Source organism: Cydia amplana, chromosome 1 (genome assembly GCF_948474715.1).
Source record: "Cydia amplana chromosome 1, ilCydAmpl1.1, whole genome shotgun sequence".
In the NCBI taxonomy this organism is placed as follows: Eukaryota; Metazoa; Arthropoda; class Insecta; order Lepidoptera; family Tortricidae; genus Cydia; species Cydia amplana.
The window spans coordinates 23170279-23185703 of NC_086069.1; the positions used below are offsets into that span (position 1 = coordinate 23170279).

General features: G+C 38.0%; 1 protein-coding gene across 1 annotated transcript in view; it reads right to left on the reverse strand.

The window, feature by feature from the left end:
- Nucleotides 1-2045: 2045 nt before the first annotated feature.
- Nucleotides 2046-15425, reverse strand: part of LOC134651901 (diencephalon/mesencephalon homeobox protein 1-A-like) — a 41997-nt gene continuing 28617 nt past the window's right edge. Inside the window, exon 3 of the mRNA XM_063507003.1 lies at nucleotides 2046-2656. Coding sequence (XP_063363073.1) covers nucleotides 2441-2656 — 216 coding nt within the window. The 3' untranslated portion in view covers nucleotides 2046-2440. The remainder of the gene's footprint in view (nucleotides 2657-15425) is intronic.

Genomic DNA, 15425 nt, shown 5'->3' on the forward strand with positions numbered 1-15425 from the left:
TTCTAATCCCTTTCTGATCGCGGCATGATAATACGAGATTTTACAAGAACGTAGAAAATGCGCTACCTAGTAATTATGACCAACTATACAAAATATCAATCATTAGCGCCGTATCGAACGAAACGCTTAATGGCTCTCTATCACTCTACGATTGTTTCATTCGCTACGGCGTAGGCACAGAATAAGTAATAGTATTATCATACAGAATACAGAACGGACACGCACCGCCCCGCCCCGACTCGGATTACCTCGCCCCGCGACTGGCCGCGACAATGAATGTGTGCGTAAGTCGCTCTACTGAGAGCATGCCAGAAGTCCGTCAGATACACAATGACGCGTGTACAGACGTGCCGCGCACACATAAACGCAAATCATTTTTAGGGTTCCGTACCCAAAGGGTAAAAACGGGACCCTATTACTAAGACTCCGCTGTCCGTCCGTCCGTCCGTCCGTCCGTTCGTCTGTCACCAGGCTGTATCTCACGAACCGTGATAGCTAGACAGTTGAAATTTTCACAGATGATGTATTTCTGTTGCCGCTATAACAACAAACACTAAAAACAGAATAAAATAAAGATTTAAGTGGGGCTCCCATACAACAAACGTGATTTTTGACCGAAGTTAAGCAACGTCGGGCGGGGTCAGTACTTGGATGGGTGACCGTTTTTTTGCTTGTTTTGCTCCATTTTTTGTTGATGGTGCGGAACCCTCCATGCGCGAGTCCGACTCGCACTTGGCCGGTCTTTGATGTATGGCGTGTCCGCCCTGTGGCGTAGGTAAACGATTATTATCTTGGCTAAGAGGTCGAAATTCTGTATGTTGTACCTACACAATAGACATACTTACTGAAGTTTAAAAAAAACATTTTATTGTAAATAACATAGGAAAGTATGTAATGATTTTATTTATAGGTAACGATGTCACAGTAGTTGGTCAAATAACTGGTTAATAATGGCTGAAAAAGTAACTTTTGGTAATAATTTTCTCTATTGAACCATCCACCTGCCACAAATATGTTCTAAGAAAAAGTCCAGTTGGCATAGTTATTAGACCTAGAAGAATTTCTAGTGATAATTATTAATTAACGAGTGCTTGACATTCACATAACTTCACTGTTTTTGATTCACGTCTTAAAATAAAATAAATGTAGGTACAAGGAATAGTAGTTTATGCAACAGTGATATAATAAGGGTTCTTAAAATTCAAGGGTCGAAGTTACAAAACGAGACGTAGTCGAGTTTTGTAAAAAAAGACCCGAGAATTTTAAGAACCAATTATGAGCTGTTGCATACATTACTTTTTCTATGACAGCTGCAGCAAAAAAAAAAAAAAAAAGTTATTATTAAAAAAAAAAGAGTTATTATTAAAAAAAAAAGAGTTATTATTAAAAAAAAAATGAGTTATTATTTAAAAAAAAAGAGTTATTATTTAAAAAAAAAAAGAGTTATTATTGTAAATGAAAACATACCTCTTTCAATCAAGATGATCGGAACTTGTATCTTTAAAAAAAATAAAGCAGTTGTATTATACTCATAAGATGACTGCTAGCAGTCATCTTATGAGCCTATAGACAAAGCATTCAAATGACATTGCTTTAGATATCACTGTCAGTCATTTAATTGACACATTTAAGTGCTGGAGTAGAAAAATATACTTAATTCACCGAGAAGATGTAAAAATACAAATCGACACATACCTTCCTTTGTCTAGGTAAGGCGTGTTTAGATATTTGTGAGTACCTTGGCCGTGGGTGTATGTGGACGAAAACTCAAGTGTACAGTATTAGGTACCTATCCATCCTCATATCCTTTGTATTTTGTCATGTAGTTAGATTACTCGTTTTTGCCAGGAAAACTTTTAGGTCTAAAAACACTGAAAAAAGTTGCTTTAGATACCCGTGTTACCTTAATGTTGAATTCAATGTTCTAAATGAATATCTAGAACATGTGATGTTGTTATTTGTTACATCAATTATCTATTCGATTATTCTGTGGAGCATATCTAATTACATTTGCTTGTTATAGGTACCCTATAGTCTAAAATATACAATATGATTACCTACTATTTTTCCACATAATAAATATTAGCAGTATTAGCACACAGTTGTCGAGTGCTCGAACTATAGATAATTACCTAATTCTATTGTAACTAGTTGTTAAATCTGTTGCATTTAATTAAATTGGCGTCTGTTGTTCTTGTGAAAGGACAGAGCGCAGCGTTGCACCGCTTTCACAAGTTGCGAAGAGTCGCCCAGTGTCAACATCTCAAAATATTGCATCAAGTTCTTCTGCGACACTTTATCGTTCCATTCGATTGCAAGTATTGACAAAACAGCGTTCACATCACTTGTTTGTTTATAGTTTTCACTGATCACTGAAGCTATGCCCGTGTTGAGTTAAAAGTCGTTTAGCACGCAATAAGTGTCTGTTTTGGGGGTGGTCTCAAGCGACTTCGAGGTCGGAGTCGGAGTCGTCGGAGCAGCGCGGCGGCGGCGGCAGCGGCGCGCGCAGCGGCGAGTGCGCGAGCGCGGGCGGCGCGGGCGCGGGTGCGCGCGCGCCGAGTCGCCCGCACACGCGCTCCTCCTGCAGCTTGCGCAGCCGCTCCTGCTCCTCGCGCTTCTGCTTCCGCCATTTCGCTCGACGGTTTTTGAACCACACCTGAAACAATAACTTCCGTAAATACTTGATAAACTCCTATACATGCATAGAACTCGTTGAGAAACTAAATTAAATGGTAATAGCACAGATGAGAGTGCCCCTACACTACTAAAAAAATCGAATTAATTAATTACCTTAATAAGTAGGTATGTTACCTAATTCATCTGATTTGGGTTAAGTACCTATTTCAAAGTAAAACAGAAATACTTAATAAAAAGCGATCAAGGCCTCCAGGCAAGCTAGGTAGTAGGTAATACGTATAAGTATCTAGGTCGGATGATCCGACGTTCAGGGTTCAGGCTTCACGTGGCGGTACCACATAACTCTGCTAACGATTCTATCGAAGTCATGGAAAACCGGTGCGGTTCGATCAAAACTATCCGCCAGAATTTGTAATTTAGTGTATTGTAGACATAATGTAATATCTGTTATTATTAAAAATAGCACCTTATTCCATTCATACGCTGACTTTAACATTATAAAATATATTATATCCTCATAACATAATATTTTATCAATGAAAACTCAATTTAAGTATTTCTGTAGAGCTACCGTTCCGCATGTCAAAAGGTTTATATAGAAATTGATATTTACAAAGTATTCAAATTCAGAAGGCGATATCGTATTGTGATATTTGTAAGTGATGCATCAATAATCTGGCGTGTTATTTTCGGACAATCGTCCGGCCCAATTTTGTGAACTGACCGGGTTCTTGAGGTTTCAAAAAAATGTGTTCACGTATTGTAATGATCATTGATGTTGGTTCTCAGTAGGCTTTGTGTCGCTTGGGTGCGCGCTTCCACTCGAGCGGAGGCCTACAACGCCGCCGTCTCCGGGTGGTCTGCCGAGTCTGCCATTGTGCCACCGAAACGATCACAACACCAGGCGGCAGGCTTTCACGTACTTACCACTCATTGATAAATGTTGACGTGGATGTTTGTGTGTTTTTTATAGAAATTATTACATTTTCATTTGGCGTTAGGATTAAGTCGAGAAAGTTATAAAAGGGATGGAATCTTTCAATTCAAATATTATATTTGCAAGCGGCTGTTTATGGATATCAAATTATTATTTCGTTGGCTTTGTTAGATTATATACTTTGCGCAGTCTGAACTAAGCATGTAGGTCAGGAAACATGAACGTGTATACCTCTAGTTTTCTGTATAAGTGCTAGTTAGTAAACAAACAAAGCATAGAGGTACCTACCTAGTAGGTAATACGTAAGTACGTAAGATATGTAGCTTAATAAAAATATTTAATATAAGTAACCTACATAATATTCTGGAATACCGAACTAATTCTAAGTACATAAGACGATAGATATAAGTAAAGTACTTTTTTTTTCTTGGAATGAAATTATCAATATCAATTGTTATTCATGAATATTATGTATAAGCCGCACCGCACCTCGATCCGACCATTGATAAAGACCTTCGCTTCCGCGCGGCAGCTTTAAAAATTAATTCGTCAGTGATATAGCACCATTGTCGGAGTTAATTGCATTACAAGGGCCGGCCGGTAGCTCGACAAAGGCCCCATTAACTTTCGGCGAGCGAGTGGCGGCTTAACACTTGTGCGAGTTGCTCCATTCGGTGGCACTCGAGCGGGGAATATGGCCCAGGCTGCATTCCCATCGCAATCAGAGCGTTCGTTTCGAACGAACCAGTGTACCTGTGGTCCAAAGTACTATACGTAATTGGAGATCACAATGTATACTGGTTCGTCTCTGACTGACGCTTAGTAAGCGATAGGAACGTAGCCCAGGCTGCCAGCGCCAGACGCGGGGGCGCTGCAATAGAGTCTGTCGTCGTATACAACTATTCGCAAACCTCTTTTGTCCTCCCGCCCACTAAGATTATCCGCGCGACGCTCTTTTGTGTGTATGATTGTGCTTTGGTTTAACTCGTTTGTCCTTATTTATCGCTGGTGTTAAATCTTTTTTGAAAAACGCCGGCGCTGTTCAAATTGCTTTTTGCATCATACTATACATGTAGTGGAAGCATGACAATCTTTTCAATAAATATGAAGCACTGGTGTGTTTATTGCGTACGCCCGTTATGTACCCCATGTACCTACATTAATTTAAAAATATACATACATATAATTCAATTAACCTTGCGCGTTTATCTTGTATGCGTATAATTGACATGGGTCTATATTAGGTAGGTTATAAGGTACATAAAGTTTGCTTTCGACTTAACCGGCTGACGCGGAGTTAGCACAGCCTCCCTCCAGCTCCCTCCATGCAGCTACCTATTGTTTTAAAGCCGAGCGTGGAGAATTCCCAAATTCCATTGTGCCCGCACGTACTGCATCGCTCCTCGTATCATGCATACATAATTTCTTAGTTCACAGTCTACCAAAGATAAACATGGCGTTTTATTGAAAGCTAAACCGTATGGTAAATTCGTAGGCATTATGTTTCACTTTGTTTAGCCACAGCGAGCTGAGCTGAATAGGTACCGTGTTCAATAATAGTCATCGAGCTGCGCTACCACGCCTGTAGGGAGCGTGTGCTTTAAGCACTATTAACTTGGTTTTGATTAGGTTTCTCTTTAATTGAAAAATAATTAAGTGCGGTAGCCACATTAATTAATGAGTTACAATAATTATTTTGTTTGTTTTGATTTGAATTTCCTTCTACACGTTCAACTAGGTGACCCCACGTGAGCCAGTAAGTAGTAGGTAGATAAACAAGTTAATAACCTAAGCAACTATAAAGTAAAAATGATGTTATTTACCAGAAAAATCGCTAGGCCTATATAAATATTTCGCTCCCGCAAAATTGAGACGAAAATCCGTTCATTCGCTTGAGCTGTGACACTGTAAAGGAATGTATAACAGACTAACAGGAGGGAAATTCATCCCTTAGAAATTTCGGATAATTTAAACTACCAAACTACCTAATTAAGAGCAAATCTTTTTGTATAATTAAACGGTTGCCGATATTTTCAGTTGCACAATGTCCAATACGATGTATAAATTGTATACCTACCTATATATGTTGGATAAATAAATAAATAAATAACACAGATCAACCTAGCCCCAAATTAAGTAAAGCTTGTACATACTATGGGTACTAGGCGACGATATACATACTTATCTAATCTAATACCTTTAAACGAGCAATTCTTGTTTATTTATTTATATATATATATTTCGGGGATCTCGGAAACGGCTCTAACGATTTCGATGGAATTTGCTATATGGGGGTTTTGGGGACGAAAAATCGATCTAGCTAGGTCTTATCTCTGGGAAAACGCGCATTTTCGAGCTTTTATATGTTTTCTGAGCGAAGCTCGGTCACCCAGATATTATAGATAGAAATCACCCATGACTCCGGAACAAATATTAGTAATCATCACATAAATAAATGCCCTTACCGGGATTTGAACCCAGGACCATCGGCATCGCAGGCAGGGTCACTACCCACTAGGCCAGACCGGTCGTCCGTCAAACGACCTCAAAGAAGTAAAATGTAAAAAGTGCCTTTTATATAATTTTAGGGTTCCGTAGCCAAATGGCAAAAAACGGAACCCTTATGGATTCGTCATGTCTGTCTGTCTGTCTGTCCGTCCGTCCGTATGTCACAGCCACTTTTTTCCGAAACTATAAGAACTATACTGTTGAAACTTGGTATGTAGATGTATTCTGTGAACCGCATTAAGTATTTCACACAAAAATATATAAAAAAAACAATAAATTTTGGGGGTTCCCCATACTTAGAACTGAAATTCAAAATTTTTTTTTTATTAAACCCATACGTGTGGGGTATCTATGGATAGGTCTTCCAAAATTATATTGAGGTTTCTATTATAATTTTTTTCTAAACTGAATAGTTTGCGCGAGAGACACTTCCAAAGTGGTAAAATGTGTCCCCCCCCCCTGTAACTTCTAAAATAAGAGAATGATACAATTAAAAAAATATATGATGTACATCATTACCATGCAAACTTCCACCGAAAATTGGTTTGAACGAGATCTAGTAAGTAGTTTTTTTTTTTGGGTTTCCCCATACTTAGAACTGAAAATAAAAATAAAAAATTTCATTAAACCCATACGGGGGTATCTAATATCTATGGATAGGTCTTCAAAAATGATATTGAGGTTTCTAATATCATTTTTTTCTAAACTGAATAGTTTGCGCGAGAGACACTTACAAAGTGGTAAAATGTGTCCCCCCCCCCCCCCCTGTAACTTCTAAAATAAGAGAATGATAAAACTAAAAAAAGTATATGATGTACATTACCATACAAACTTTCACTGAAAATTGGTTTGAACGAGATCTAGTAAGTAGTTTTTTTTATACGTCATAAATCCCCTAAATACAGAACCCTTCATGGGCGAGTCCGACTCGCACTCGGCCGCTTTTTTTTAAATATTTATTGTTCAAAAGAAATTCACCCGAAGAAAGGACTTGATGCTGGGGCACTCTCTAGCAGCTGCTTTTCTCCAAGAATCATCCGACAACCATATGAAGTATGAACAATGCGAAAACAATGCATGATGAAACCTTTGCTTGGTTAATGGAAGAATTAAGCTGATTGGGTCAGGCGTTTTTACTAAAGAATAGTAATTCGCCCGTTGTCTTTTACTCCAGTTTTAGCCAAGTTTAATTTCAAACTAGATAAAATGGGTTACATTTAGACAAAGAAAAACATACGCCAATTTTTACCGTTAAACATAAATCCGCCCGAAAACTCTTCGACTCGCAAGGAGTGCAATCGTATGAATTCGATTTAATAAAAATACTTGTAAATTAGGTAGGTATGTGTATCATCGCCTCCTTCTATCTTTAAGTAGCTAACTAAATGTGATTGGTACCAATTTTTGGAGGTAATTAGTGTAGAAGCTACATCGTGTGGGAAGATAAGCAGATGAGTATCGCCGCGGGGCGGGGCGCCCCGGCTACTACGCCTCGACGCCTGCCGAGTGCCGACAACACCCTACGTATACCGACAATGGGGGCTCCACTCTATTACTCAACTATCGGACTAGCACATCTAGTCAAGCACATGATCTAGTCGCCAAAAAAATAGTTCCGAAAGCTGTTTTTAGTGTATGTAGATGTTTAATATGCTACTTACTCGTAGGATAGCTAACGTCGGGTCATGAATTTACAATAAAAACCGTGCATGACCGTCAATGTCCATAAATAAACATAAAATAATTCTAGAATCTACCTACTTATGACGAAAAAGAAATATAATTTTTGTCAAAGTATAGGGCCCTTATTGGGTCAGGTTTGCTATAGAATATGAAAAAAACTTTTGAAAGCTCTGTAGTAAAGTACTCGGTTGTACCTGCGGCTAGATATAGGTACATACATCAAAAAGATAGTATGGACCGATTGTACAAAATCTGTCTATCCAAGGAATCCAGAAAGTTTAGTGGTAGGAGTTTCGTAATCGGGCAATTAGAGTGCAGTGTTATGAGACTTTCTTCACATTGCCGATTTTCCTATAGCAGAATAAATGTAATGTAAACACAGGGCGCAAAGTGCCTGCCGTGTGAACGGGCCGGTGGGCCGCGGCGGCGAACCGAGCCCGAACTTATTGTAATAATGTTTTTAGAACAAACACGCTCCCTCCGCTGTTTGAGATTACAATTACGGTTTTAGCGAACTGATTTATTAATGGACCGCCTGATCCGCCCTTGATACTTTAATGTCGATTTAATTTGCATTCACTGATGTTTTTAGCTTTCACGTTTTGAAAGTTAATTGATTTAACCTGCCGTTTGTGGAATGTTTTGTTTCAAGTCGGATGACGGATGGACGAGGTAGCGTTCAGTTTGAAGTATATTATTGCAAAATATTTTAAGGAAGTCTCTCTAAATTGGCACATAATATACCTACCTATAAATTATTTAACAGTACACATGTCTTTATCCCAGAAAAGATTAGAATAATTAAAAACAACATTATTTGTGTTGGTACCTGAGAGGGCTGAGAGTCCTGAAACTGATACCTGAATTATTAACTTATATGAGTTTAGAGATTTATTTAATCGAGTGGCGTTCATTTTTAACCGACTTCCAAATCTAAAAGGAGGAGGTTATCAATTCGGTTGTATGGTTTTTTTTTATTTTTTTTATTTTTTTTTTATGTTTGTTACTCCATATCTCCGTCATTACTGGACCGATTTTGAAATAGTTATTTGTACAACAAGTGATCAAAGTTTGATATTTCTTCGAGTGCTTATTTTGAGTCCCGTGCAAGCGAAAGATTCTATAATAGATTCACGAGCGTAGCGAGTGAATCTAATTTAGAATCTTGAGCGTAGTAAGGGACTCAAAAGCGCACGAGATGTAAATAACTTTGATCTCGTGTAGTGCACAACATTTTTCACCTCAGCGCAGTGAGAACATACCTATTAGACAACTTGAAAAATGTAATCCTTGTTCATCACTTAATACCTGCACTCATGTTTTCTTAAGATATACAAACAATTAAGTTTAATTACCGCAATGGAACACAAAAACAAAACGTAATAATAAATTCCATTAAAATAATATAGAAATAACAAACATTAACTGACACTTCAATCGACAACTTTTTTGAAAAAAAAAAAATCTTTGTAAGATACGGTCCGAATTGCGGATACGTACTATTTGTCAACTATGGTAGAAATTCTTAAAAGTAAAATAATTAATTTTGCGTGATGATCTGTGTATTTTTTGAGTTCGATATTTTAATTGTACAATAAAATACCTAAAATATAGTATTTTATCAGTTTTATTAAATCTTAAACTTTATTTTTATTTATTAATTATTAAGAATTCATACTCGTACGTGGTTTGGAACGATGCGGTCTGAAGTTTTTCGGGGGGTCTATTATAAACCGTGAATATACTGTTGAATGTCGTTTTAACTTTTTTTTTGTCTGTTTCTTTTTGCTAACAGTGTGAAAGGGACAGAGATAATAGAACCCAAGTATTTCGAACTTTTATTAGACCCCGCATGTTGAAATGACATTTGACTATAAAGGTCACTTGAATGTCATTTTGTCTCACTCAGTGAGCAAAATCGCATTTTGTTCACTGTTTTTAAGAATCAAAGTACCCTTGTTCGAGCTGCTGAGGTGAAAATTATTTTTTTGATTGTATGTATATGCATACAGATTGGTCCAGTTTTTGTCAAAACCCAGTTCTGATGATGGGATCTATGAGGAACTCCTCAAATCTTAAAGGCACACATATAGTGATTTTTGTATTTTTATCAACAAATCAAGCATATACATTCAAAAAAGTGACATTTGATGAAGTGGAACTGCTGATGATGATCAGAACGGAACTCTTCGACGTTGCATAGCACACGTCTGACGATTTGTCCTCTTCGTTATGTTTGTTAAGCAAGTTAAGTTTTTAAGCTACATTTTTGTCAAGCTCGAGTGCTGATGATGGGATCCATGAGGAATCGAGGGAACTCCTCAAATCTTAAAGGCATGCGTATAGAGATTTTTGTATTTTCATCAACAAATCAAGCATATACATAAAAAAAGTGACATTTGATGAAGTGGAACTGCTGATGATGATCAGAACAGAACTCTTCAACGACGCACATGGTATAATAATATACTCCGCCTGGTACTCTCTTCCGAGATTCGCGAATGACCTAACTGTCACTTGCCTACGTCATCGTGCTGTTTACAAGTTCTCAAACTTTAAAATGTGGGAGAATTTTAACCAACGGTGAAAATTATTTTAACGGCATTAATTTTAAGTTATTCATGTAGAAACATAGTAAAATAAAACAAATCTATACTACACTTTTCACTCCCACTCTTACAGTTCCGAATAGAGCAGCCAACCATTTTCGTAACAAAACATTAATTACCTAGCTTACGACGTGAAAAGTTTGGAAAACACTGCGACTGCTGACACTGAGCGAGAAGGAAATAACAATTAACACGCGTTCGACAAGGATGACGGTCAGGGACAAAATGGCGGATTGTCAAATGTGACAGCGCTATCCTGTGTTGCCAGTAGTGTAAACAGAATTACCCGAACGTCTGAAATTTCTTTCGTGAATCGGAAGATATTGCTAACGAATAATTAAAAATGACGTGTAATTGTAAAATTTAAGATAAAATACATATAAATGAAAATTATAAAATTATAAAGAAATATTTTAACTTATTAACCATAGATATAATGTACCCGTGTAACATGTTATGTTGAAATAAAGTGGCAATGTTATTGTGACGTAGGCAAGTGACACTCTGGGAAGAGAAGACCATGTTTTGTTAGACCATGAACGACGCATAGTTCACGTTTGGCGATTTGTCCTCTTCGTTATGTCTGTTAAGCAAGTTAAGTTTTTAAGCCACAATTTTGTCAAGCTCGAGTTCTGATGATGGGATCCACGAGGAATCGAGGGAACTCCTCCAATCTTAAAGGCATGCGTATAGAGATTTTTGTATTTTCATCAGAAAATCGAGCATTTTCATTAAAAACTGTCGCATTTGATGAAGTGGAACTGCTGATGATGATCATAACGGAACTATTCAACGACGCATAGCTCGCATTTGGCGATTTGTCCTTTTCGTTATGTTTGTTAAGCAAGTTAGGTTTTTAGGCACATTTATGTCAATCTCAAGTCCTGAACATGGTATCCATGAGGAATCGAGGGAACTTCTCAAATCTTAAAGGCATCCGTATAGAATTTTATATATTTTCATCAGAAAATCAAGCATTTACATTAAAAACTGTGGCATTTGATGAAGTAGAACTGCTGATGATGATCAGAACAGAACTCCTCAACGACGCATAGTACACGTTTTGTGATTTTCAATTTCGATTTTGACTTGGATTGGGCCCCGGACTCCGGACTCGGACCCGTACTCGGACTCGGACCCAGACCCGGACCTTGACCCGGAAAACCACTATGATACCTAAACTAAATCAACTACTATGATTACCATAAAATGTATACATATTACCAAATAAAGTATAAGCACCGTTAAGTGGGTTAGGCTAGTAGTTAGAGAAGTCGGTTTTTTTCTATTAAAGATACTAACTGAAATAAATTTTAATGTCATACATAGGTAGGTACACGAAAGAAAAAGTGACCAAGCCTACATTATAGCCCGGGGTTGGCGCATATAGTAGGGTCGCCGTAAGCGTCATTTTGAAGAAATCATAACACGATAATCGACCATGTCCTTTTTCATTTAATTAATTTACTCGACTATAGGAATCAAGAGTAAGCCTTCCTAAGTTCCTACGCTTAGCTTCATAATGGCGCCCTTAATTATGGCATTTTTTAAATCCATCATCATGTGACACGCACCTGTCGAGTTTCATCACCCCATCCGCGCGAAATGCATTAGTCAATATTAAAGACGCCGCGATAATTCCACAAAGGGCACTTCAAATCACACCCATCTCTTTCTGCTAGATGTCAAAACACCCCCTGCAGCCCGGAGGCTGGAAAAGTATCCCCCAGTATCTGTCACTTTGTATCAATTACCGCACCCAAACAACCGTGTCCGCGCGACGCTCACGCTCGGAAAGGCCTATCTGCGCACAAAGCGACAGTCGAATCGAAATTCAATTGTTAAAGATTGCTTTAATAGTACCCCGATTTCAACTCAAATCAGAAAAGAATTTTATCCCTTGCGTTTTGAACAAAAACTACGCTTAATGCCATAAATATAAGAGTCTGATTCGATTGATCGGGAGCCCTAGTAGGCCCCCTGAGGGTCGCACTGCAAACAACGCGCTCCCCTAAACGTTATACTTTGAAAACAATAATTTGTATTGCGTATCGAACGCGTCCATAAATAATAGAGTGATACTCCACTACAGACGGGGATGTTGGTTTGGTTGGATTAAAATAATAACATTATTACCTCTCAACTATTACCCAATTTAAAGCTTGAAGAATTAACCCTTTAGAAACATAAAAATATTAGAGTTGAATGCGGATTGCATCCGTTTGCTAACTTAGCGCTGAAACCAAACCACATAAATAATAGCCCAAAAAGTTTTCATAATATTATTTTCTTACGATACTAAACGTATTGACCTGACTATAATATTATGGTGGTTGGAATGTCACGACGTGATAGGACAAGCCTCTGGGTCACGAAGCAAGGTTTATCTAATGGTGCAGCTCGGCACATGGCCAATAAGGTGAAAAATGGCAACATTTGACGAATTTTGAATTCTGCTTTTCAAAAACGCACCATTTGCGTTGCAATGTTATACGCTGTCAAATGGCTGTCAAAGTAACTAGCTAACATCGGAGTGTGGAAATGCCACAGACAAAAATAAAATGAAATGGAATGCCATCTTCGCTTACGCTTATTTCTATAGGAAATGCACACCAGCCTATTTTTCGATTTTGAAATTAAGTTATTAACCGAGCAAGTGCGTATATAGTGTGGGCGTTAAAGGGCCTTCTGCAGATCAAGTTTATCATTTTCCTTTTCTCCTTTTTAAGAGGTCCCTATTATGATTAGGAATGTTAATTATATGGATCTATTTTGTCTTTTCAGTTTCTGGATCTTTTTGAAAATGGCCAAGCCATGGAACCAGTATTATAATGATGATATCATGACAAAAGCGAGTCAAATGGGGTTGGCGGACCGGAGTATTTTACAGATGGCGCAAGCATAGGTTTTCCTGTCAGTCCTAAGAAAAGTATCAAATTCATGTTTTTTTTGATGTTTTATGCCCTTTAAGCCAAATTTCTTACAACCAAACCTAAAAACAGGTAAAACCTATTAAGGGGTTCATCTATATACTAAACCTTTGGCAGTTGCCAACCCCATTAAACATATACATACCTATAGACTTCAATTATCCAGATAGGTAGCCTACTTAATTTTTCATAGCACATTATGTCGATGCGATTTACTAAACTCTGACATCCGCAGGCGCTCTCGAAAAGTTATTAAACAACGGTTAGCCCCTTCTTAATTAAAGAACAACAAATATTGTATACCCACTCAACAACATTTTTTGTCTGTAGAATAATTGTATTATCCACGTCTAGTTTCACAATCAAATAGGAGTAACAAGCGTAACGGGGTCTTTGATCAGGGCCTCGCTTTTCCGCGCTCATAAAGTCGTTATTACCCGTTTGTCATGGAGGCAGGAGACAAAATGGCGCCGCTTTATTACTTAGTAACACATTGCGAGCATATCTGTTTTATAGCTACCTTACGAGATAAATTTCCGGGAGACAGGGTGACACGGCGGGCGGGGCGGAGCCACGCCCACTTTTTCTCGCCGCCTGTGTCTGTCGGATGTACTTTATCATTTGACTTTGCATCACGAGACTTCTTCGAGACTCAAGGATATTATTGCGTTTTCATTTCAGGGAGCCGCTGTAGGGAGTTTGGAATGCGCATTGACTGTTAGGTACATTATGCTGAGGCAGCTATTCCACGGATATAATATTTTTTTATTCGGTAGACAGTTCATAGCATGAACATAAAACCTCATTTCATACAATGAAATGTCATTTTAGTCTACCGAATAAAATAATAGACTTTACAAATAACTATTTCACATAGCTTGGATACGGTGACAGCTATGTATGGATATGCATACAATTTATAACGTTAAAACGCAAAAAAAAAACAACGAGTTGCACTCCGGGAGTGCCGGTGTCCGTCTTACGTCTTACGAATCTTACGGTCACGTGACCTGTCGCGAGTTTAACATTTGTTCCCCATCACAAAAAGTGCACAGCGCCGCTAAAGAAGTTTTCACTTCTAAAATTGAGATTACAGCTGTCACTGTACCCGAGCCATGTGAAAAATACTATACCTAATTATAATACGTGCTAGAAAAATCATACCTAGGTACGTCTTGTTGAATGGAATAATTTTATTCAATTACTTGACGTCTATTTACTGTCATCACAACAATGGAAGGCCTACCGCGAACACCGAAAATCGCAAATTGTGGGCATATTTTTCTTTTACTCCAATTAAGGCGTAATAAGAGTGAAAGAGGAAGATGTCCGCAATTTGCGAACTTCGGTGTTCGCGGTAAACCCTGAAGTTCATACCTACTGGGATTGGGACTGACTTATTGGCTACCGACGCTGACTGTGACTGAGCCTCCGATCATAACGGAAACAAATCAAATAACTTAAAACTCGAATTAGCCTGTACCACTGCGACTAAAACTCGCTCTCGCTACGCTCATGATTAACCAACGCACCAAAAATAAACTTTACAACTATATAAATGTATATTTAGGTAAGTACTTACCTGTTAAGATTTAATTTGATACGGTTTTGATTTTTAGGGTTCCGTACCCAAAGGGAAAAAACGGGACCCTATTACTAAGACTCCGCTGTCCGTCTGTCTATCTCATGAACCGTTATAGCTAGGCAGTTGAAATTTTCACAGATGATGTAGAGTCGGACCAAAAAAAGTCTACAGCGGATTTGATAGCCCACGCAGTGCAAGTGTTGTTTATAAGTCATAATTTCATAGAAGTTTGACGTTTAAAATAACACTTGCACTACGTGAGCTATCAAATCCGCTGCAGACTTTTCTTGGTCTGACTCTATTTATGTTGCTGTTGCCACTATATGTAACAACAAATACTACGAGGGAAGGCTGAAATATTCGCGGCCTAAGCCAGAAAAAAAAACTGTTACTGGCAGTTTAAATATTGCCGCCATTACTAACGATCATTACCGATTATTAACGATTAATAATTAACGTTTACTTTAATACTCTCTTTAAAAAAAATACCATAAATATTTAAGTGGGTATAAAAAAAATACAATAAATATCCCATA